Consider the following 23,975-nt stretch of genomic DNA (forward strand, 5'->3'; position numbering starts at 1 on the left):
AATACTCACAATGATCTAAAACTTTTTCTTTTGCCTTTGCTTGTAGGCACAGTTTACCATGAATTGCATTTACAGATGATTTGAAGCGGAACCAAGGACAGACCACTAAATTTAGGCCGTACCCCTCGGCAGAGATAAACCAACTGCTAAGTTTTCCTTGCAGTTAAAAGGCAGTGCCTGTCAGTCGCCCCTTCTTGCCATGCCCTCAATAGAAATACTGACAGATCACAGAAGCTCCCTTTTGTAAACCAATTCATGCTTCTTATTTGTTAGGTTAAAGGTTAAATTGCTGACCTCTGCCCTCCTGCTTAGCAGTCTTTCCCTTTTTCTGTATGGCTTTATTTTTCTTCTGTATTTACATGGATTAGTCCCCTTTCACGCTAAGAAGGAATTCGTTCACAGCCAATGCCTTAGTTCTGGTAGCACAAAAAGCAGCCACAATTATTCACCGGTAGACAATGACCGTATTGTGGCTTTACAAAACCGTCACCAGACTCTGGCAAGTCTTGTCCTTGCTTCAGAGAAAAAAAAAAAAAAGAAAAAAAACAATGGGGCATAGAATAATATAAAAAAAAAAAAAAAAATCTTATCAAGCGTTGAACATAAAGCAAACAAAGCAAGCCTACTGTGAACTTGATGAGGATGTCAGGCATGGAAAGAAGAAAGGGAGAAGATAAATCCACACAAAAGCGGGGTTCCCTTATGAAGACGCAAAGGGGAATTGTAGCGCATGGATTCTTTCATCGTGACACGTCCAACGCATTTAGAGGAGCAGAACATGGACCAACCCACCCCGGCCACATGTCCCCAACAACACTTGGTGAAATCTTTGTCCATATTGACCACTACCGGTGTTCATTCATGTCACAACAACAAAAAAAAAAAATTCTTTCTGGGAGGATCCCTGTAGGGAGAGAAAGTTCATAAATCGCCAGAGTCTCGACATTGTTCCGGATCGTTGTGGAATACATTGACAACATCCGTAGAGCTTCACCAGCAGGTAGGTCACAACTGTCAAGAGTCTAAGGTGCATGCAATGAAGTAATCCTTGTTCCCAAAGTAACCCAAAATTTTCTAAATCCTTTAGGATCAAATCCATAGGGATATCAAATAAATTTTGGCTGGAGTTATAAATACTTCCAAATTCAACATAAGAACCTATTCTGTACATAACCTGGGAACTGCCTGTATAAGGAGATCTAAGCCATATATAAGATTGGGCATCCAGAGAATGCAATTATGAAGACACTAGTTTTTCCAGTGCTTTCAGATTTTGACAAAACTAAAATACTTACACTTATACAACTAATATTTTTAGTTATAATATATAGTTCCACTAAAATCTTCAATAAAATTTTAGTTCAAATTCACCATGATAGTAAAATGATTAAAAATGCCCAGCTATTTTGCATACATAGTCCCTAAACAGTACAATAAAAGGGAACCTGTCACCACATTTTCACAAATACAGCTAGAGAAAGGTTCCCATAGAGCCCTTTTAACTTGTTGACACGCTTCTTTTATATCTTATATTACCTGGAATTAGAGGGGGCTTGTCCTGCTCAGCTGACACTTCCCATCTACTCCTCACCATGTTCCATGCCTCTTCTTAGCATGTCTCATGACCAGGATGATATCTTCAAAGGTCCTGTTACATTTGTTACATTTTACATGAAATCACAGCAGACTGCTACACCTCCCCTTCCTCCATGGAGGCTGCTGCCATTTCATGTGATCAGATACATACATGGGATAGACGATGCAAATGTAACAGCAACTTTGATGACGTCATCCTGGTCACATGATATTAAGTGCCCAATAATGTAACATAGCTCACTTTCTCTTAGGAACAAGGAGGCAGGGCAATGCAAGTAAATTCTAATATGTTACGATTCACATCAGGTCAGTTGCATATGAGTTTACCAACTGATTTTTGGTACATTGCATCCATGAAACAGGAACCATTTAGGAATAAGGGCAAAGCTTTTTAATCATAGTTTTAAATTAAGTCTTTATTTTGAGTAGGTTCATCTGTATGACAGGTAGTCTTTGAATCCTTTGTACACGGTGTATCCCTTTAGGCTAGACCTAAATCTAGGAATCACAGACTGTGCAGTAACCAGATTTAACTGAGCAAGTATCAGGGCAGGACTCAAAGCATTGCAGTGGTATATGACGAAAAGAGTCCCTGCTTCCCTGCAGAATAGCAGCACCGAAACATTATTGAGATTACAGTGTGTTCTAAGCTTACGCTTACATACATTCTAAACCATTGGTAAATATGCCCACTAGAAGCAAACCACCATTGGTTGGTTGACCATACAAACGAATGTATGTTGACAATCACACTTACAATCATTTGATTTCACACTGTACCAATGATGGAGCACCAAGAAACTTGCTTCATCCCTGGTCAGTCTGTTTTACTAGGGGAAAATGTGACACTGTAAAACTACCCTTACTTTGATCAAGCTTATGGACATCTGAAGAAGGAATTTTTATTTCTATAATGCATAAAGATGTTTCAGCGGTGTAGAGAGTGATCATTTCCATCTACCGCCTTCAGGGCTAATACTCTAATCTCCAAATTAACCTATAGTTACACTTTTGGGAGTGTGTGAAGAAACCAGAACAAACAAATCGAAATTCTATGCACATCTAACCCTGGATGAGACGTGACCCAGAAAGACCACACTATGAGGAAACTGAGTCACCGTGATATTTGGCAACGTCTATGAAGACCCCCCCCCAACAGTATGAAGGACTGTATGCAAATGAGACTGGGGGGCTCCATAGATGTTAATGAAGCCTGGAGCCCTTCAGGTTCATTTGAATACAGTCTTTCATCGAGGTAGTAGATGCATTTAAGTCAAGAACATTTGCTACTAGTTGTAACATCTAGCACCTCATAGTTGGTTGATGGCATAAACTCCTAGTATTGAGTAAAAGCAAATAAACTCGATTACATCATAAGTATAAAGTGAAAACCTAGCTGACTGAATTAAGGCTACTTAAGATCACCTTAAACAACAAGCTAATATTGCATGTGATACAACCTCCCTGCCAAATGTAATAATAGTGAAAATGCCAAACAAAAGAATTAGCTGTGGCCAATGACTGTGATCTTCAATAAGCCATGCACACAAACCAACTACTAGAGTAAAGACGGAAGTACTTCAACCGCTCCCAGACTCCTGTAGGAACAAAATTCTGGGAAGCGCAGGTCTTTCAGATGCTAATAGGGTCCTTTGCCCTCAAACAATGATGAACTGCTCCGGAGTTAATAGATTTCAGTGCAAGAGATTCATCTCTTATTTTAACAAAGCAGGATGTTTTGGAGGGAATGGAGAAAACGTGCAGTAGAGTTTGTGAAAGAACCTTTTACAAGCTTTGTCTTGACACATAAGCTGCATTTCCCTTCCCTAATCCTCAACACTCTATGAATGGTGGGGTTGTAATAACTCCTTCGTGGCCAGTTTGACATGGGCCGTAATGCAGAACTCCATCAACTTCCAATTGTCTTGTCCATCCGATTTCATCAAAAGGAAGTATCATTAAGGAGGTGGGGGTCTGCCCCTTTACCTTCAAGTACTCATATCTCCTTGTCTATGATACTAAATACCAATTATTCAACAGCCACTCCCCAAGATGGTGTGGTGAAAACACTCAGGAAATGATAAGGCTATAAGACAATGGACTGGCCACCATGTGAAAGTAGATCACATCACTTCACAGAATGTAGAAAATAAAAGAGTAAAAGCCCTTCTGCTCAATACTAATTTTCTAGTGTGTTGACATCTTCATTATTTCCCCTAACCATGGTTTTGTTTCAATTCCAGACTCCAAGAGTAAATTTCCATCACAGATCAAAGAGACCTGAAGCGTCTGCTCCATGACCCACAGATCTTCTTCAGGCTCCTCAACCCCACTTCAACAAGGACATACCAGTCTTAATGTTTTCATTATTGGGACCTTTTATCATCATAATGTTTTAAGACCGTTAGTCTCGAGTAGTCTTTGTGTGGTAAGTAGAATTCCAAACATTTCATCATTGACATAGGATCCTGATGCCAGGACCTGCAAATGTCTCGGAAGCAAAGTGTCAGAAAGATTCAGCTGCACACTGTCCCCACCATTCAGAATAGGTGAAGTTCTCGATAAACAGATTTTCTATAGGTCCAGCCAAAGCTCTACTCACGAGAGGCAAGCTGGATGCTTCTGCCATTCTGTTGCACTAATCCAGGGATGTCTCCACAGCCAGACCGTGACCAATCAAAGCAACTGAATTCTAGTGATGACCGATTAAAGTTTTATGGAACAACAGGTTTATTACATATAGGAGGAGGCTATATGCCATGTCAATCGGCATTAATGGGAAGGAAGAGGTTTATTTTTTTTTTGTTACCGACGCACACCGATAGTCAAAGATGAATGTCTGGGTGTGGAGACCTCCAACAATCAGTGCAACAGAATGGCAGAAGCGTCCACCTTGGCTCTCATGAGTAGAGGGTTGGCTGGGCACAAAAAAAAAACCCTCTTCCCAGTACGATCCAAACCAGTCTGGCTACTGTGACCTGTCCAATTTTGAAGGCATTACCTAACGGTACCCAAATAAGGCTGTAACTAGAAATGTGCCTGACTGTAGCACAAACACATCTGGTAAGCTTCTTCCCACCATTTTAAGAGGATCGACTACAAATTTTACCAGGTAAAACTACTCCGAGCGCCTTGTATTCTCTCTTGCCTTCTCAATCAGCACTACGTTATTCTCATCTAGAAACATCTTATTACTAAAATTTGCCATAATATTAAAAACTGGGAAAACCAACATCGGCCGTGGGTAAACCCCCGTAACCACACCACTGAGATACAAAGGCTGGATTAAGGTTGTCATCATTGCGGTACGAATACAATTATTTGAATCCTTTAATTTGGCGATTTGAAATCTTTTCAATACTGGATCAGAGTTGATCATATTTTTGGAAACAGTTTAAGGAAATGACTGGAAGTAAGTAAAAAGGTAAAAGATACAAGGATGTAAGCATCTCAGAGGGATGAATAAGTGATCTAAGAGAACGTACGAAAGGTTATCGACCGGGAAGCTTCAAAAACGGGGGGGGGGGGGGGGACAGGTAAGCTAAGAATGGCAGATCTATAACATCATGTATCAGCCATTCAGCAAACACTGTATATTTTAGAGGGACGAGTGTGCAAGATTAAAAGTAAAAGTAACGGCATTGTTGAAAACCTCAACATGCCACAGCCACAGGATCTTAAAGAAGGATAATGGCACAAGCATTGTTCAGAAGTGTGGAAGCAGGGTGAAGCTACGGTACCTGAGGGCACTTTGTCTATTACGGCTGCTTAGCGGAGCAGGGAGGCTTCTCCTGCCCAATTCTCCCCACGGTCCTCCATTAAACCCAGAGGGCCACATCCAGTCTGCATAACATCATTAATTGTGTCTCTCAAGAGCCTCCACACTTCAACATCTAAAAGATAGGAAGCTCAGACCTTACCTGCCTACAGAAAACCGCAGCCTGTCTGGGATGGAGACGGTCTGCAGCAACTATCTCACGTGTAGTTTTACCTTGGCGAGTTCACATAGTGGATGTGCGAGCTATGAAAGAACGTGGCGGTATAAGGGTTACATCACTTATATTCCTCGGGGACTTGTGCATTAATAGTAACTTCAAGCTCCATGAAAGGTTCTCCGCAGGGTGCGCATCGTTCGTACGTCCTCCCAAACTCGGGTGATTTTCCACCAATTTCCCTTACAATAACAGTTTAACCAGAATGTCAACAAGCAAGGAATGAACGCGACAAGAGAATAAGGCAAATACCTTGTTTCGGTGCATTTTCTCCAGGACGACTGACTTCCACATAAACTTCAAATGTGTTCTCCGGGTTTTGCCTGAAAAAGAATCATTTTGGTTTTAAACACAAAAGCAAGAGATCAATTTTTTTTTAAGGATTAAATCCTCAAACGAAAAATTTCAGTAGTTCATGTGCTTAATGGTCATGCACACCTGACCGAGCGCGTACATGTGCACGATAGACAAAAGGGAGTACAACATTAGGTTTGCCCCACACACATCCAATGTGTGTGGTCAGCTGTAAAGTCTAATCTACGGACAAAACTAAGCAATAAAAGGCCATTATGGACAAGAAAGAAATGATAATATTCCTTTATTTATATAGCGCACACATTATGAAGCGCTGCACAGAGCTTGCCAAATCAGTCCCTGTCCCCAATGGGGCCCACAATCTAATCAACCTACCAGTATGTTTTGGAGTGTGGGGGGGAAACCGGAGGACCCGGAGGAAACCCACACAAACACAGAGAGAACATACAAACTCTTTGCATATGTTGTCCTTGGGACTTGAACCCAGGTCCCCAGCGATGCAAGGCTGTAATGCTAAGCACTAAGCCACGAAAATCAGAGGGGGGGGGGGGGGGGGGACGTTAATGACAGCTTGAAGGTGCTTATGACAAGCTAAATCACTACAGACCTAAAATTGGTTCTGCAATGGTCTCTCAATCAGAGTTATATGTCATATTACGTATAACGTAGTTCCAGCAGTACAGAAGCAGGATTGCTGTACTGGTCACATAAGGTTTACCAGAGATGGTCCGGTCCATCAGAGAGTCAGCGCTGGACAACAAGGGGTGCCATAAACGTGAACTAAAGTAAGCAGCTCCTAATGATACAACAGATGCAGCAGTGTTACACTGCAAGCGTTAAAGGAAACCTCCGATAACGCTAGCAGACACTGCTGCGCTGTACACTAGAAACGCCGGACCGCTCTCAAAGCACCCCGGCGTATTCATAAGGTGTCAACAGTCAATGCCGCTAATGCATGCAGCAGTCAACGCCCCTAATCCCGCCCCCTCATGAATACACCGGACCGCTTTGAGAGCGGCCCAGCGTTTCTAGTGTACAGCGGAGCAATAAGCAGCTCCTAGTGCCGTTTTTTTTTTAAGGGTGACAGTTCCTCTTTAAAGAAGAGAATCTCATCCCATCAAATCACATCAGGTTTGTTGTTCTGCGGGCTACAGATACAAGCACACAAACACATAATTGCATATTTAAGCTGCAGATACATTTCCAGTTCCCACCTGTATCTCCGATTGTCGCTCACAGACCCACAAGCTGAAAGACATGACTCTTCTCTTCAATATGATACTAGCACGTTCTAGGTATTACAGAGCCCGAGACCTAGAGCCGACAGTAGTGACATTATCTCTCAGCCCCCAAAAGTGACACGTATGCTGCAAAAAGTAACTTTTCTCAACTCATTTGCATATGTCTTATTGTGTTTTTTTATATATAGCGGAACCGTTGACTTAACACAAAAGAGGGAATTCTACACCAGATAAGTCATACCCTATTAGAGGGTGTTGGTAGTCTAGTGGATAAAACCTGGTATCAGTGTTCCTTTAAAAAAAATCTTATAAAATTCCTAATATCATATCAGCACAATTAGCCGATATCCATTCAAACTATCATTACAGTTTCTATTATGAACCTAAATAAGCAGCATTTTTAAATGTTCCTAGTAACTTAGTCCCCCAGGTTTTCACTGCACGTCTGGCAGCACCATTGCTATTAAAAAAAAAAAAAAAAAAAAAAAAAAGTTGAAACCCGAATGGATTAAAACATAGCAGTGACATAAAAAAAAAAAAATTTTAAAAGTGAAAATTACACTGATGAGTCAGCAGACCCAAAGAGGCGCCCCACATAGTGTTTGCAAATAGGCTACACATAGTCCTAAAGACATGTGACCCTGGCAGGGAACGGGTCGTGAAATACTTCCAGGAGCAAAACACTCGTCAGATCCATATCGGGTCTAGTGAGATTATATTTTTTTTAAATGTGGACTGTAAAAACACACACTGGATAAGTATCACAATAAGGGCAAAAAAGCTGGAAGGAAATAAGTACAATATCATTTTCTATAATAATATGACATTTAGCCAACAGCCATCTCTGCGAAATCACACGACTGCCAACTCTTGCAGGAGAATTGCCCTGCTCACTGCTGTTTTCTACAATCTCAGTGACAAAGCAGTGATAAGAGAGAGGTGCTAAACCAACCATAACAAAGTTATTTTTTTAAATACATAACAGGCACGGAAAATTAAAAGGAAATCTACCATTTGTTTTCATGTATTGTGAACCATGAACATACCTTGAGAATGCTGTATCTACACTGATGCAGAAACATATCTTGTTTAAACCCTGAACCCCTTGTTTTGCTCAAAAAACTATTATAAAATACAGAACCTTGGGAAAGTTGGGTGCAGACTTCCATACAAAAAAAGAGCTATCTGAATTGTCCAGACAGGACTAATCAACCGGAGCTGGATGACTCAAACACAGCAGCTCGGGGATGGTGCGGTGATTGATTACTTCTGCCTGTCAGGAACAACAGTGATTACATCATTCTCTGGAGCAGTGTATAATTAGGGTAAGAGGAGAAGCGCTGGGGCAGCCACAGGAGCGACAGAGCCTCATTATCATAATTTTTCTCCTTTTTTTTCAGCAAAACCACTCATTTCAGGGATTAAACAAGATATGTGTCTGCATCAGTGTAGCTACAGTATTCTCAAGGTATGTTTGTTTCATAATGCACAAAAGCAAAATGGTAGATTCCTTTAACTATATTGAGAAAAGAATTGGAACACTACTTAATTACTGAATTAGGGGGCATTCGTCAGCTCCTTTGCCCCAATAGTGTAAAATCCAACCCCCTCACAATGTATTCTGCCTTTACAAACATTGGTGTAAAATGGCTCCTCTATGGGGAGAGGAAAGTGAACGGATGCCTTTTTGGATTCCGTTAAGCTTTCCATAAATGCAGAGTATAACGGAAAGCTCAGGTGTAAGTATAAACTGGACCTAATTTGGAAAGCCGCCATGTCCATCTATTGTGAGTTTTTGGTTTTGTTTTTATCGCTTACACTCCAATCGAATGAGCAATTTTCAACATTTTCCTACACCCTAGATTTAATTTAGCACAACTGACTATTAAAATAAGCAGCCAACACAAAACACAACTTCATCTTGTGCGATTTCACAACACTCCCTCGGTTCCGGAGTCACAACTTCACATGAAAATTTCTCCTTTCTTGTTGTTAAAGTGAGAGTCCTGGGGCTACAGGATCCAGGGGAGACGCCTCAACCCTCGCAAGCTTAGGCTGCTTTTGTTAGTGCTGCATCTTCAGAGTCTACGAACATTGTTTATTTTTTTTTTTTAAACAATAAAATTTGTCAAAATTATTTCAATGTGTGTAACAGTCTACTAAAACTATGTCCAGTCCAATCGCAAATTAAAGGAAAGAAAGTAAACAACAACTGAACAACAACCCTATCAGAACCTATCTGCCTGTATAGTGTTCCGGGAGATGGGTCATTATTATTCAATACTAAATAAATTATAACACTAGCTTATGGGTACATATGCATAAAATTTATTAAAATAGATTGTCAAAACAGGGACAATAAGTTTTGGACCAAGACGATATTTTTCGATAGTAAAATCAATCACTATAAATTAATCTTTTAGCTCAGGATTCCTCATGTAAAACATGACCGAATTCTGCTGCAATTCATTGGTGCAACAGGTTTAAAGTGAACCTGTCATCAGGTAATATGTAATTTATTTTTTTTTGGTCAGCTGGTGACAGGTTCCAATAGACTGTGCTATGCAGTTTTTAAAAATGCTTTTGTCTGCATTCTTTATCATTTCAGTACTTTATAAAACTTTATTTCACATTACCCAGGCCCCGTGGCAGCAGCGGCTGGAGAGTCCCAGGGGAGGGGGGAAAGCAGCTGCAGCAGGCCGTGTCTCAGTCTCCTCAATTAATTTTTCCTCTACTCCTCACTCACCCAGCTTCCTCTGCCCCTCCGGCCTTCAGCTCACCCTCGCAACCCCTCTCTTCCTGTCATGCACAATAAGTGGAGGGAGCTGGATGAGTGAGGAGAAGAGGAAGAATATATATCAAGGAGACAAACAAGGGCTGCTGCAGCTGCTCTCCCCATCAAGGCCGGCAGCCAGGTAATGGGAAATATAGTTTTATAAAGTACTGAAATGATTCAGAATGCCAGCAAAATAATTTTTATAAACAGCATATCACAGGCTGCTGGAACCTGACAGCAGCTACAAAGGACATTCCTTATGACACGTTCACTGATCAGCTGGCTGACCCCTACCCTGCCGATGGGGGATAACTTGCAAACTTGTTAGAAACCCATTTAGGCAAGTATTTGAAAGTCCGTCCTTTGCATATAACTCTTGGGAAAATAGTATATAATTTTTATAGTTGGATAAACCTTGGTCACATCTTTATAGCAAATCAGGTGTATATTGGAATGTGTAAAAAGGCCCAAAAACAAATCAATTGCACAATAATAGGAATATTTCACTATAAGAATATGAGGCTTCTCTGGGTTGCTGAAGCCTGTCCTGCAGTAATTTGTGTAACCAGGCCAGACTTCATGAAATATATATCACACCAGTCATTTGGTGAAAGAGGATCGCAGAAGAAGCAAGAAGGAAAAAACCTTTCCATCTCCCTCCTGCTGGGACCCAACCCCTGTTTTGTTCATTTAAAAGATAGAAGGAAGGAAACTCAGAGCAAGTCAAGTCCTTAAGGTGCATTCACACGTACTGGAAGGTGATGTGACAGGAAGCAGCACTACTACCCCACTGCAAAACCACAAATAGATTTAGATTTTTTTTTCCAAGAAGATAAAACTAATCAGTTCAAAGAAAATATTCCTAAAGCTGTTTCTTTGGGAAACTTTGCCGTGTTGTATGGAAAAATGAGGAACTTCGGAAGGGACAGGGGAGGACATGTGAAACGGTGGGCACTAAGGGAAGTATTAGGGTTAGGCTACATGTGGCGGGTGTCATCGGTGTGTGAGGTCCTGTCACCCGCCAATGACTTCCCAAGCTACAGCGGGAATAGGACCCTCTCTCAGCTCTGTGGCACCTGTTATGTCCATAGAAATGAAATAGTCCATGTACTCAACATCAAACACAAAAAAATGAATGTGCCGTTACGGCTGAGTCTTACAAGTATGTATTAAAGATCATGAAGATCTATTTTTACTCACAGCGAGAACAGGGGTGTTGGGGTCACTTGACAATTACGGTCAATTATTGGATGACTGACCTCGGACACTGCCGACACAATGTTGGCCTATAAAAAGGAGTAAGCTTAAAAAGATTTAAAGGAAATCTACCATTTGATTTCATGCATCATGAGCCAAACATATCTTCAGAATGCTGAAGCTACGCTAATGCAGGAACATATCTTGTTTAATCCCTGAACGGAGTGGTTTTGCTGAAAAAACAAATATAAAATTATAATAATAAGGCTCTGTCGCTTCTGTGCCGGGGCTTGGTGCTTCTCCTCACACACTAGTTATACACTGCTCGAGAGAATGATGTCATCACTGTGTTGTGTCTGACAGGCAGAAGTAATCAATCGCACCATCACCTACCTGCTGTGTTTGAGTCATCCAGCTCAGGTTGATTAGTGCTGACTGCATAGTTCATGAAGCTTTAAGTAACATGCAGGCTGAAGGCATTTCAGCTTTCCCAAGATCCCCAAATGTTATAATAGTTTTTTTCCGCAAAACTACTCAGCTCAGGGATTAAACAAGATATGTGCCTGCATCTCACCAACAAGAGTTGATGAATATCAAAAGGAAAAAACGGCAGCACTCCTTTGTAATGGTGTTTTTATTCCACCCTCTGTATTTTCACTTATTTTGATGTAGAATTGCAGAACAATACTATATCAAATTGGTATGTAATGAAGAGAAACGCTACCAGTACTTAATGTACATTCCCGTGTATAAGAACAGTTTTTCAACACAAAAAAGGGTTGAAAAACCCCAACTCAGCTTATTCACGAGTCTACAAAACAAACCCACAAACTTCAATACTCACCTTCCGATGCTCCGTGCAGCTCCTCTTCCTTCTCTTTACGAGTAACAGAGGGAATAGAGGGGCGTTCATGTGGTCTGCCCGCTCAGTTACATGCTCAAAAAACAAGGAATAGGAGTCACACGGAGAATCAGAAGGTTAGTATGGCAGTTTTTTTATACACCCAGGGGCTGCAGGTCATTTCCTTACTGGAGGGTGGGGGGGGCTGCTGCAGGGTATTTCATTAGGAGGGCTGCATGGGGCATGTCCTTACTGGGGGAGGCTGCACGGCATTACGTTACTCAGGGAGGCCACTGCATTTCCCACCCTAGGCTTCTACTAGATTTTATAATATGCCCAGTTATTTGTGGTAAAATTAGGGGCCTCGGCTTATACTCGGTTCAGCTTATACTCGAGTATATACGGTATGTGAATGCCTTATAGGTGTCATGCTTCATTTCCATGACTCTGATCTATATATGAAGTGGGGGACAATGATTTCATTACAAACCTTATCTGCTTTCCCAGTCAAAATGTTTATTTGTTGGAATTTTATATCTTCTTAATAAATAATATTGCTTTTACTTTTTTATACTGATTAGCTACTTGACGAGGGTCAGACTAGAGTATATTCATCACATTCTTCTGCATATCACTCATCCAAGGAGGCGATGGTGCCAGCCACTGCATATACAGTAACTATTGATTTCCATTTTTAGTCCATTCGACCCCCTCCCCTTACACACACACACATCCACCAACATTATGAAGATCCAGCAAGTCAGATTACAAATATAAAAGGAACAGTATAAAAAGGTAAGAATTCTTGATTTGAAAATATATATTTTTCATATTTTCTTCCACATGTCTTTATACACAGAAGTCAATAAATGGCTGAACATTTTGGTCCATATAAATATGGTGGAAAGTTGGTCCAAATTAAATCAAATCAAACCATAAATAAAAGGGGGCGCTATGAGAAAATGAGGTTTAAATCACCAAAGGTGACGGGGCTTTTTTACTACTAAAACTGTGAAGCTGTGAAATAGCCCGCCTAAGGCGCTGGTCACACAGCAGGGACAGCAGAGAGCTTCAATAAGTGTCTAGATGCCTTTAAATCTATGTAACATTGATGGTTATGTTATATAGAATTGTTTCCCTTAAATACCTTCCTCATCCAATCCCTTCCCTTCCTTGGTTGAACTTGATAGACATGTGTCTTTTTTCAAAGGTATGAGCCATGTACCCATTTATAAAAATTGTATTCCATTTTACAATGTTTTTCTACAAAGTATACGGCCCCTGGTGATCAGTGGTACAGCCAGTATATACAGCACCTGGTGATCAGTGATATAGCCAGTATATACAGCACCTGGTGATCAGCGGTACAGCCAGTATATACGGCCCCTGGTGATCAGTGGTACAGCCAGTATATACAGCACCTGGTGATCAGTGATATAGCCAGTATATACAGCACCTGGTGATCAGCGGTACAGCCAGTATATACGGCCCCTGGTGATCAGCGGTACAGCCAGTATATACGGCCCCTGGTGATCAGCGCTACAGCCAGTATATACGGCCCCTGGTGATCAGCGGTACAGCCAGTATATACAGCACCTGGTGATCAGCGCTACAGCCAGTATATACAGCACCTGGTGATCAGCGCTACAGCCAGTATATACAGCACCTGGTGATCAGCGGTACAGCCAGTATATACAGCACCTGGTGATCAGCGGTACAGCCAGTATATACAGCACCTGGTGATCAGCGCTACAGCCAGTATATACGGCACCTGGTGATCAGCGCTACAGCCAGTATATACGGCACCTGGTGATCAGCGCTACAGCCAGTATATACGGCACCTGGTGATCAGCGGTACAGCCAGTATATACGGCCCCTGGTGATCAGCGGTACAGCCAGTATATACGGCACCTGGTGATCAGCGGTACAGCCAGTATATACAGCACCTGGTGATCAGCGGTACAGCCAGTATATACAGCACCTGGTGATCAGCGGTACAGCCAGTATATACAGCACCTGGTGATCAGCGGTACAGCCAGTATATACAGCACCTGGTGATCAGCGGTACAGCCAGTATATACAGCACCTGGTGATCAGCGGTACAGCCAGTATATACAGCACCTGGTGATCAGCGGTACAGCCAGTATATACAGCACCTGGTGATCAGCGGTACAGCCAGTATATACAGCACCTGGTGATCAGCGGTACAGCCAGTATATACGGCCCCGGGTGATCAGCGGTACAGCCAGTATATACGGCCCCTGGTGATCAGCGGTACAGCCAGTATATACGGCACCTGGTGATCAGCGGTACAGCCAGTATATACGGCCCCTGGTGATCAGCGGTACAGCCAGTATATACAGCACCTGGTGATCAGCGGTACAGCCAGTATATACAGCACCTGGTGATCAGCGGTACAGCCAGTATATACAGCACCTGGTGATCAGCGGTACAGCCAGTATATACAGCACCTGGTGATCAGCGGTACAGCCAGTATATACAGCACCTGGTGATCAGCGGTACAGCCAGTATATACAGCACCTGGTGATCAGCGGTACAGCCAGTATATACAGTACCTGGTGATCAGCGGTACAGCCAGTATATACAGCACCTGGTGATCAGCGCTACAGCCAGTATATACAGCACCTGGTGATCAGCGCTACAGCCAGTATATACAGCACCTGGTGATCAGCGCTACAGCCAGTATATACAGCACCTGGTGATCAGCGCTACAGCCAGTATATACAGCACCTGGTGATCAGCGCTACAGCCAGTATATACAGCACCTGGTGATCAGCGCTACAGCCAGTATATACAGCACCTGGTGATCAGTGGTACAGCCAGTATATACAGCACCTGGTGATCAGCGGTACAGCCAGTATATACAGCACCTGGTGATCAGCGGTACAGCCAGTATATACGGCCCCTGGTGATCAGCGGTACAGCCAGTATATACAGCACCTGGTGATCAGCGGTACAGCCAGTATATACAGCACCTGGTGATCAGCGGTACAGCCAGTATATACAGCACCTGGTGATCAGTGGTACAGCCAGTATATACAGCACCTGGTGATCAGTGGTACAGCCAGTATATACAGCACCTGGTGATCAGCGGTACAGCCAGTATATACAGCACCTGGTGATCAGCGGTACAGCCAGTATATACAGCACCTGGTGATCAGCGGTACAGCCAGTATATACAGCACCTGGTGATCAGCGGTACAGCCAGTATATACAGCACCTGGTTCAGCTCCTCCTCTTCAGCTGTTTGAATATGCATGTATTGAACGCAAACTAAACGCAACGTGTGACCGCAGCCTCAAGCTGGTGCCACACGTAACGCTTTGTCTGCGTTTGAAAACGCAGACAAAGCCGCATCCACCGGGGCGGGCCGCGGCCCGATCACATCGGCGTTTCTATGGAAACGTCTGCGATTCGGGAACGAGCCGACTGTGTTTTGCATTAAATTAACACAAAACACTGGCGGCGTGGCGTTACGTGTGGCACCAGCCTCAGAAGATTCTGATGAGCTTGAGAATTTTCTCATTGATTTCTATAGCTGTCCCATAAACCCAATTCACACAAATCATGGAGTTTTTCATTTCAGCCATTCCTGCACATGTAAACATACTATACCCCTATGGTCTACTGTCAACAAGAGAACCCATAATCTGGTACCCATCAGCGCTGGAGCCCATTACTGAAGAACATCAAAATTTTGCTGTTTTAAGAGTCTACAGCATTTTGTGCAAACCCTGTCCTAGAAATTATTCGGAGGATCCATGTAACCAGCATAGGAACCAATTAATCTCTTGGCCTGCCAATAGCGAAATACATAGACATCAAACCAAAATACACGCCAGTAACACCTCCTAGGAGCCCTGGCTATCTGCCTCACGGGATTCACCAACTTTCTTCTAGGAAATAACAGGCAATCCTTCTAGAAGTCTATAAAAGAAAACTTAAAAACCTTAAAAGACCCAAAGATGAATTAATACAATATTTGCTTTCCCTAGGGCAAGCGCCACGATAAGATCCAGGTTTCAGTGAGGTAGGTGATGCCCGCACATACAGGGAATATTTATAGTGCGGCACCCTGGATGGAGCGCAGCACATCTCACAAGCGTTACTTCCCTGGCTTTATGATGATCAGATTTCCTGATGTACAAATGTGTCTTCAACTTTTACATCTGGTAATGATGACGGAAACTAACTGAGCCAGCACTACAGCAAATAACCATGAATAATTTACACTCTCAACTCGGCATTAACCCCTTCAGTAGCCTGCACAGGTAAACTTTGCAAAGAAGCTTATTTATACATGACCCAAAACTTATCTGGGGGCTTCACCCTCCACATTTATGGTAGTAGAAAGAGAAGGTCATGAGATACAGACAACAGTCAGCAGATCCCAGCCACTTCAGATACATTAGCTGCAATACTAAAGACCATGGTCGCAGGATAACCATTTCCATCCATAGACAAAGACAAGGAGCAGTAGGTTAGACTCCGTGGAGCGGAAGAGAAGGTTTAGGAAACATGGATGTTCTATTAATTGTCTCACATGGGGGATTCAGACAGAAAATCAAATTGTATGCCGCATTAGCCCAGTCACAAGACTGCACTCCATCCACGAAACTCGGACCCTATGGTGGCCACATATAATGGATCAAACGCGGATCTGGGGATAGGATTCAAAATATAAACAGGAAGCAAGGAGTCCCCGCTGGCACATTGTGCGATACCGTAATAAAGTTATCAGCATGTCGTGGCTGTCCCTTGGGCAGTGGTGCCACACCTATGGCATGGGCCATCTCAGGGCCATCTGTGCGCACATAGGTAGTCACCCCAGCACAGAGGTCACCATACAGAACTAAGATCTCCTCCTGCAGTCCTAGGCAGCCCAAGACAACCCACAATCAGCGCTATTTTAAAATGACTGGAGGAGTAGTGTGGAGGTGCGGACAGAGCTGAATCAACTCCTGCTCCCTTGATTCTTCCTATCCAGTGACCCCAGAGAGGAGCTACAATGCTAATCCACATTTCTACTGTATTCATGTGTTCAGGACTACTGAAACCTATGACAGTGCATGAAGCAAAAAGTTTTGGTTGTAGTTTGAGCACTCAGTCTCTAAAAGATTTGCCATCATTGACCTAGGGCAGTGGTGGCAAACCTATGGCACGGGTGCCAGAGGTGGCACTCAGAGCCCTTTCTGTGGGCACTCAGGCCATTGCCACAATTTCACCAAACAGGACCACATCCATCAGATCTTCCTGCAGTCCCAAGCAACTTAAGGGATGCTGCTCTCAATGTTATTTTAAAGTGACACTTTACTGGCTGTTTTAAACTACAGGAGAAGTAAGAAGGTGTTGACTGAACTGCATTGTCTTTGGAGGTCCTCCTGCTGGACTCTCCATTCTTCCTGGAGAGAAGCTACAATGATGCTCTGAATTTGCTCTCCTTCTTTAAACTGTACTGGTGGCGTTAGGCGGCCAATACAATTGAATGATGTTGAAGAACAGGTAGCAATAAGTTACTGCTTGAAATGCCATGTGGATTTTGGTTGTAGTTTGGGCACTCGGTCTCCAAAAGGGTCGCCATCACTGACCTAGGGGGATGCATATTGTTTAACTATGGTGCTTGGAGTCCTGTCTCCAGAGAAGTGTTTGGTCCATTAGATGCAGCGACCACACGGTTTGTATTTAATAGATCAAATATGTCTGAATGTTCCCTAATAAGTAACGTCCAACAGCACCTTAGATTCTACTGTCACTAATGACAAAGTGGTATAACTACTAGACCAAAGTTATGTCCAAATCGTCTACACAGTGTAAACTCTCATGTACACGAACTTGTGTATCGCAGGCTGTAAACAACGGAGGAGTCACTGTACTGAATATGTGGCCTCTGTGTCACTGAAGTCCACTGATGGTGACAAAGCCTGCCATAGGCAAGTACAGAACCCGTGCTATCTGTTAATTCAATGGATATCTGGACAAATTAATGCTATGAGCCCGTAGAAATTAATTTGACCAGATATCTGATTAATCAACAATTAGCCCTCAGACTAAAACGCTCATGTGCATAACGGCTAAGAGACTTAGAAAGTCCAATATTTCTATCACGATTCCATGGGCTGAGCCATTTCAACATATAGTATTTCAGACTTTTTGTGCACTGGTTTGCATCACTTGGAATTAGTTCTGTGGGGAAAAAAGTTAAGTTTTTCAGAAGTTACAGATTATCCAGACAGAAAGCTTCAGATGCCTAGCATACCAGAACCACTACTATTACTCACAGCGCTCTCAAACTATCCCATACCAGCATCAGCCCATTACTATACATTACTATGTAATGACACCTAGGGAATCCTGGCCGCACAGGCCACTGCTTGTACAACCATGTCTAAAGCAAATACACAACGTACTGTATGGTATGTACAATGATCAGTTATTATATTACAACACTGGCATCTGTCCATGGGTGCAATATATATTAGGGAACCAAGGTGGAAATATCCATATAGATCAGCACCAGAACTGTGGCATACCTCTTGGACAGGTTTTAACACCATTACTTAAGGGCACCTGACTTATAGAAGAAGCCCTAGATACAGACAGACCTCTGCTGAAGCTCTCTGGATGCTTTACTTTACTCCCATGATGCAATTATCAACTGTAATGTGTCTGTAATGAAGTTTTATTGATAATCCTTGGTTCCATTACAGCAAAAAAAATGTTGGATATCCAATTGTCACTGGGTCAAAAAAGTTTTTGGAACTACAATTATAAAATATACAGTTCCAAAAGACATACAAATTCAACTGGGGTTTACCAGTAGGGCCTATCTTGTTGATCAGTGGCGCTCTCAGTGCTGGTCGGACCCCTCGCCGCTCCGTCAGATCAATGGAGCAGACAGCCGCACATGACCATTCTGCTCCATTAATCTCTATGGAGCTGACAGAGGGTACGGAGCACAGCGCTCACCTATCTCCGTCAGCTCCGGCGGACCCCTCGTTCTCACGATGTGAGGGGGTCTCAGCACTGAGAATCCCACTGATCACAAAGTTAGGCCCTATCTTGTACGTAACTCGGGGACTGCCTGTAGTGAACTTTTGTGCAAATCTACAAGTTTTTACACCAACATTTTCAGCAACAAAACATTGCTGAATTCTCTTTACATTGGGGTACATCTATCACTCATGTTGCTTTTTTCTTGTGTGACTTTTTGCAGTTTGCTACTTTTTGCTACTTTTGCTACTTTTAAGATACAGAATCAAGCAGCGTACCAAAGCTAGCAGCCTTGTGGATGTAATGTAGTGTTGTCCAATTCTTGTGCCTAATAAGTCACAAAACAGAGGTGCTTTCGGTAAATTACTATTTGGGACTAAAATGTCACACGTTACAAAAAGTATGAATTTAGTAAAGCAACTCAAGGTGCCACACATCCCCAGCAGTTTCATGCATCAAAAATCAAGTAGGTAATTACAAAAAGTGACAAAAGTGAGACTGAAGGCAATTCATCACATGTATCACAAAGGGAAAAAAACTTAAGATACATTGCAATGATTAAGTAGGCCAACTTCAGGAGACTTTAAAAGGTGTCAGCCGAAAAACTATGATACATGTGCCCCAATGTCACAAAGTAACACAAGAGAGAGAAAGCTTGTCTGTCATCTTATCTTGTAAGTTAGTTTTCATTCCACACCAGATTTATCAAGAGGATTGCAACAAGTTAATAAACCTGTATCCATGCTGGTGCCAACAGGTCAAACTAGTGAGAAAAATTACCCCCAAAGGAGAAAATAAGTAATAAATCCATCTGCCAATCCTCTAGAGCAGTGGTGGCGAACCTATGGCATGGGTGCCAGAGGTGGCACTCAGAGCCCTCTCTGTGGGCACCCGCTCCATCACCGCAGAGTTCACCAGACAGGAATCAAGGCCTCTTGCAGTCAAGGTCAAGCTACAATGATAATCCGAACTTCTCCTTCTTTCTACTGTATTGGTGTCCTCAGGTGCCTATACAATTTAAACCTATGACACAGCAGGAAGTTACTACTTAAATTGTCGCATTGGCACTTTGTGAAAAATATGTGGATTTTGGTGGCAATTTGGGCACTCTGTGTCCAAAAGGTTTGGTATCACTGCTCTAAAGGTTGGAAGGAGAAAATAATTGCCAAGCACAGAGCTGGACTTACAGGGCCATAATAGATCCGTATTATACACAATGTCATTGAGCAACTGTGGGGTGTCCTATAAAAGCCAAGTCCCACCATGGAGACTCTAGTTACAGAACATAATAGGTCTCAACTCTCTTGTGAAATCCATGGCTCAGCGGGTCAGAGACCTACATGTAGCAAGAGGTGATGTGTACACATCAGGCAGGTGGCCGGGTGTATGCTGCCTTGAGAATTGAGTCACTATCTGGTGAATATGCTGTGTTCCGGAATTTCAGATTTCTAGTGCAAAATGTTGCCACGATTAGTTGATATTTTTTTTGGTCGGCCTAATTTCAGCAACACTTTCAGCATACCGTATATTTTAGTATAATTCTAGCAGCACCCTTTTCGGTCCCTGTAAGCTCTAGCAGGTGCAATAGTAAAAAAACAACACATTCGCAAGTGCAATGGGTGGCCTTGTCAGATCAAGGGACAACAACGAAAGTCCCCTGGAAAACAGGAGTGGCATTTGGTGTCCAAGGAAGCCACTCATTGAATGAAGCGAGTCCCCCCAACCCCCTTCCAGTTTGACGTAGGGTCCAAAATTGTAAGTACCATAGCAAGACGGGAAAATGGATAAGCATGTGGCTTGTTTTTTCTTAACCTGACCCCTTCCCCACAAAAAGATTTTCCATATTCACAGAAAAACCCTTCAACACAGGGACAGAAGAGGAGGCTGCAAGAATTATACCAAAATGTAAACGAAAAATTGTGGATGAAATTAGACCAACCCATAGGGTGAGGTGTTAACTTTTAGAAAAAGTTTGTAAACAAACTGGGAAGATTTACCTAAGTAAAATGTAAGGATTACAACAAGTTAGGAAACGTCTGAAGACAAGGGACTATTGGGACAGGATTTCTAATTGTATTGATGTGTCACCTTCAGTAGTCCCTACTTTATAAACCTGGGGGAAGATAGAGTTTAACGTTTTAGCTCATCAAGACTTCTCTGCAGAATTATTGGCAACACATGACAATGAGCAGTCAGGTAGTGCTGAAAGCGAAAATGAGCAGATACAATATCATAAAGCCTCAAGCTACAAGATAAATTGTAAAGCCTCATTCTGCTAAGAGTGAGTTAGAGATTTCCTTTATCTGCACTTGAAATACCGGCAAATGGTTTTTGTTTTGTTTTTTTCTCCAACGGCTCATGGTTGGCCCATGCATTCCGGACTAGATTTCATGGACTGAGCAGAGGATGGGACTTCTTATAGCTTAGATCGCTGTGATGCGCAGAGTCCCTGCTTCCTTTGTTATCACGATGGCAGTTTGATGCCGAAGTTTTGCTGGGAGGAAGGGAATTTTCGCACCATATACATGCAGTCCCCGGGTTATGTACAGGAGAAGTTCTGTAGGTTTATTCTTAAGTTGAATTTGTATGCAAGTCGGAACTGTATATTTTATAATTGTAACACCAGCCAAAAAATTTTTGGCATCTGTGACAATTGGAGTTTAAAAATGTTGGTTTATCGTAAAAATGGAATAACAATAAAGCTTAATTGTAGACACCTTTAATAACTGTTATAGCTGTTTATTGCAGCCTGGGGCTAAAGTACAGTAAATTACCAACATCCAGAGGTCCGTTTGTAAGTAGGGTTCGTCTGTAAGTCGGGTGTTCTTAAGTAGGGGACCCCCTGTATCACCATGACACTTGGAATCCTATCCTCAGCACATCGGTCACCCCGTGAAATCCATCCACTTCACGGCCTCGGATTTATGGCCCAACCATATTTGTGGGGCCGCACATGAACCTGATAAAATTTTCTACAACAATAAGCAGAATTATATACAATAATCCCATAGAAATATTATGTATAATTACAGGATTATTGGACGTCAGAACCATTCTAGAGAAAAGTGTCACTGATAGCAACCAATCACAGTCCATATTACATGCGGCACAGCTTAGAAACCAAAAGCTGATTGGACGTCATGGGAAACGAGAAAACGTAATCTTTTGAGACGCAGCTTTGGATACTTTGCTTACGTTTCCCTCTTAAAGGGATTGACCTAAACACCACTCATCCTATCAGTTTCTGAGCACACAAAGACGACGATGGGGGTCTTGCATCTCCTGCTTGTATATAACCTGTCATTACACTCTATGAGCCGGAGAACATGGCGGAGCATTGTACCAAGCTGCCTCAAACAGTCACAAGGCAAAGCCCCCAATGTTAGGTCCTATAGTCGGGACCACTGTCACACTTGTCGCCTACACAGTGACATCTATACAGTCAGTCCCTGGGTTACGTACAAGATAGGTTCTGTAGGTTTGTTCTTAAGTTGAATTTGTATATAAGTCAGAACTGTATATTTTTTAATTGTAACCCCAGACCAATTTTTTTTGGCCTCTGAAACAACTGGATTTTAAAAATGTTGGATTGTCATAAGGATTAACAATAAATCTTCATTCATAACTGTTATAGTTGTTTATTGTAGCCTAAGGCTAAAGTACAGTAAATTACCAATTACCAGCGATCCATTTATAACTAGGGGTCGTCTGTAAGTCGGGTGTTCTTAAGTAGGGGACCGCCTGTATATGATATTCCTGATGCATCGTTAGTACACGTCGGGTGCAGATTTATCAAAACTAGAGCGAAAAGGATATAAACCGAACAGCGGTCGACAGCGGCCAATCAGATGACAGCTCCCAATTCTGAGGTAAAATGAAAGCTACAGCCTGATTGGTTGTTATTGTAACCCCTGCACTTGTTCTTCTGCTACTTTTGATCCCTTTTCCCCATGGCCCTTCGCATGGGGCGTTATATAAGACTGTATAACCGCGCCTGGTTACACACTACACTATTTATTCATACAGAGTCCATACACACATATATATATATATATATATATATATATAGTGACAAAATTCATAGAAACTAAGTGACAGTGAGGTGTCATGTGACAAGTACAGGACACTGGGGTGAGGCATATCCTGCATCTCTCATCCCAATCCCAGGGGAAGCCAATGTCACAGCAATCCCCCTACACCCCACTACAAGACCCCCATACACACACAGCAGCCATGTGTGCCCAGCGCTCCGTGCACAACACCAGCCCCGGACACTTACTTCACCCGGGAGCCCATTGTCTCCGGTGTCCGGGGTCTTCTCCCTCACTCACACACACAGCGCCATGGTGGATGCTAGATCCAGGCGGCTAAAGGACCTTTGAATGATGGCAGATGCTACATCCTAGAGGAGCTGAAGGACCTTTGGTGACGTCACGAGCACCTGACCGGTCATGTGCCTGTGGGAGGAGTCCAGGACGGAGGAGTCTGGTGCTGGAGATATGGGTTGAGTGTGTGGGAATTTACTCATCAGCCAGAGACAGGCGCAATGTACAACCGTATATACACAGCTATACAATATATACACACAGCTATACATTATATACACATACAGCTATACATTATACACACACACCACTGCACTATATAAATACAGCTATACATTATATACACACACCACTGCACTATATACACACACAGCTATACATTATATACACACACCACTGCACTATATACACACAGCTATACATTATATACACACACCACTGCACTATATACACACACAGCTATACATTATACACACACAGCTATACATTATATACACACACAACTATACATTATATACACACAGCTATACATTATATACACACACAGCTATACATTATACACACACACAGCTATACATTATATACACACAGCTATACATTATATACACATACAGCTATACATTATACACACACACCACTGCACTATATATATACAGCTATACATTATATACACACACCACT

General features: G+C 42.5%; 1 protein-coding gene across 4 annotated transcripts in view; it reads right to left on the reverse strand.

Annotated features, from left to right (window-relative positions):
• DENND1A (DENN domain containing 1A) overlaps window positions 1-23,419 on the reverse strand; it is a 458,345-nt gene extending 434,926 nt beyond the window's left edge. For 2 of the 4 annotated variants that reach the window (XM_072125843.1, XM_072125844.1), the window contains exons 1-2: window positions 23,249-23,418; window positions 5,841-5,911 (exon numbers count right to left, since the gene is read on the reverse strand). In XM_072125843.1, the coding sequence (XP_071981944.1) occupies window positions 5,841-5,911; window positions 23,249-23,265 (88 nt within the window). In that variant the 5' untranslated portion in view covers window positions 23,266-23,418. Of the gene's footprint in view, window positions 1-5,840; window positions 5,912-23,248 lie in introns of all 4 variants that reach the window. The other 2 variants (XM_072125842.1, XM_072125845.1) reach the window with 2 other exon arrangements.
• Between the last annotated feature and the right edge of the window lie 556 nt (window positions 23,420-23,975).

This window comes from Engystomops pustulosus, chromosome 9, assembly GCF_040894005.1.
Source record: "Engystomops pustulosus chromosome 9, aEngPut4.maternal, whole genome shotgun sequence".
NCBI lineage: Eukaryota > Metazoa > Chordata > Amphibia > Anura > Leptodactylidae > Engystomops > Engystomops pustulosus.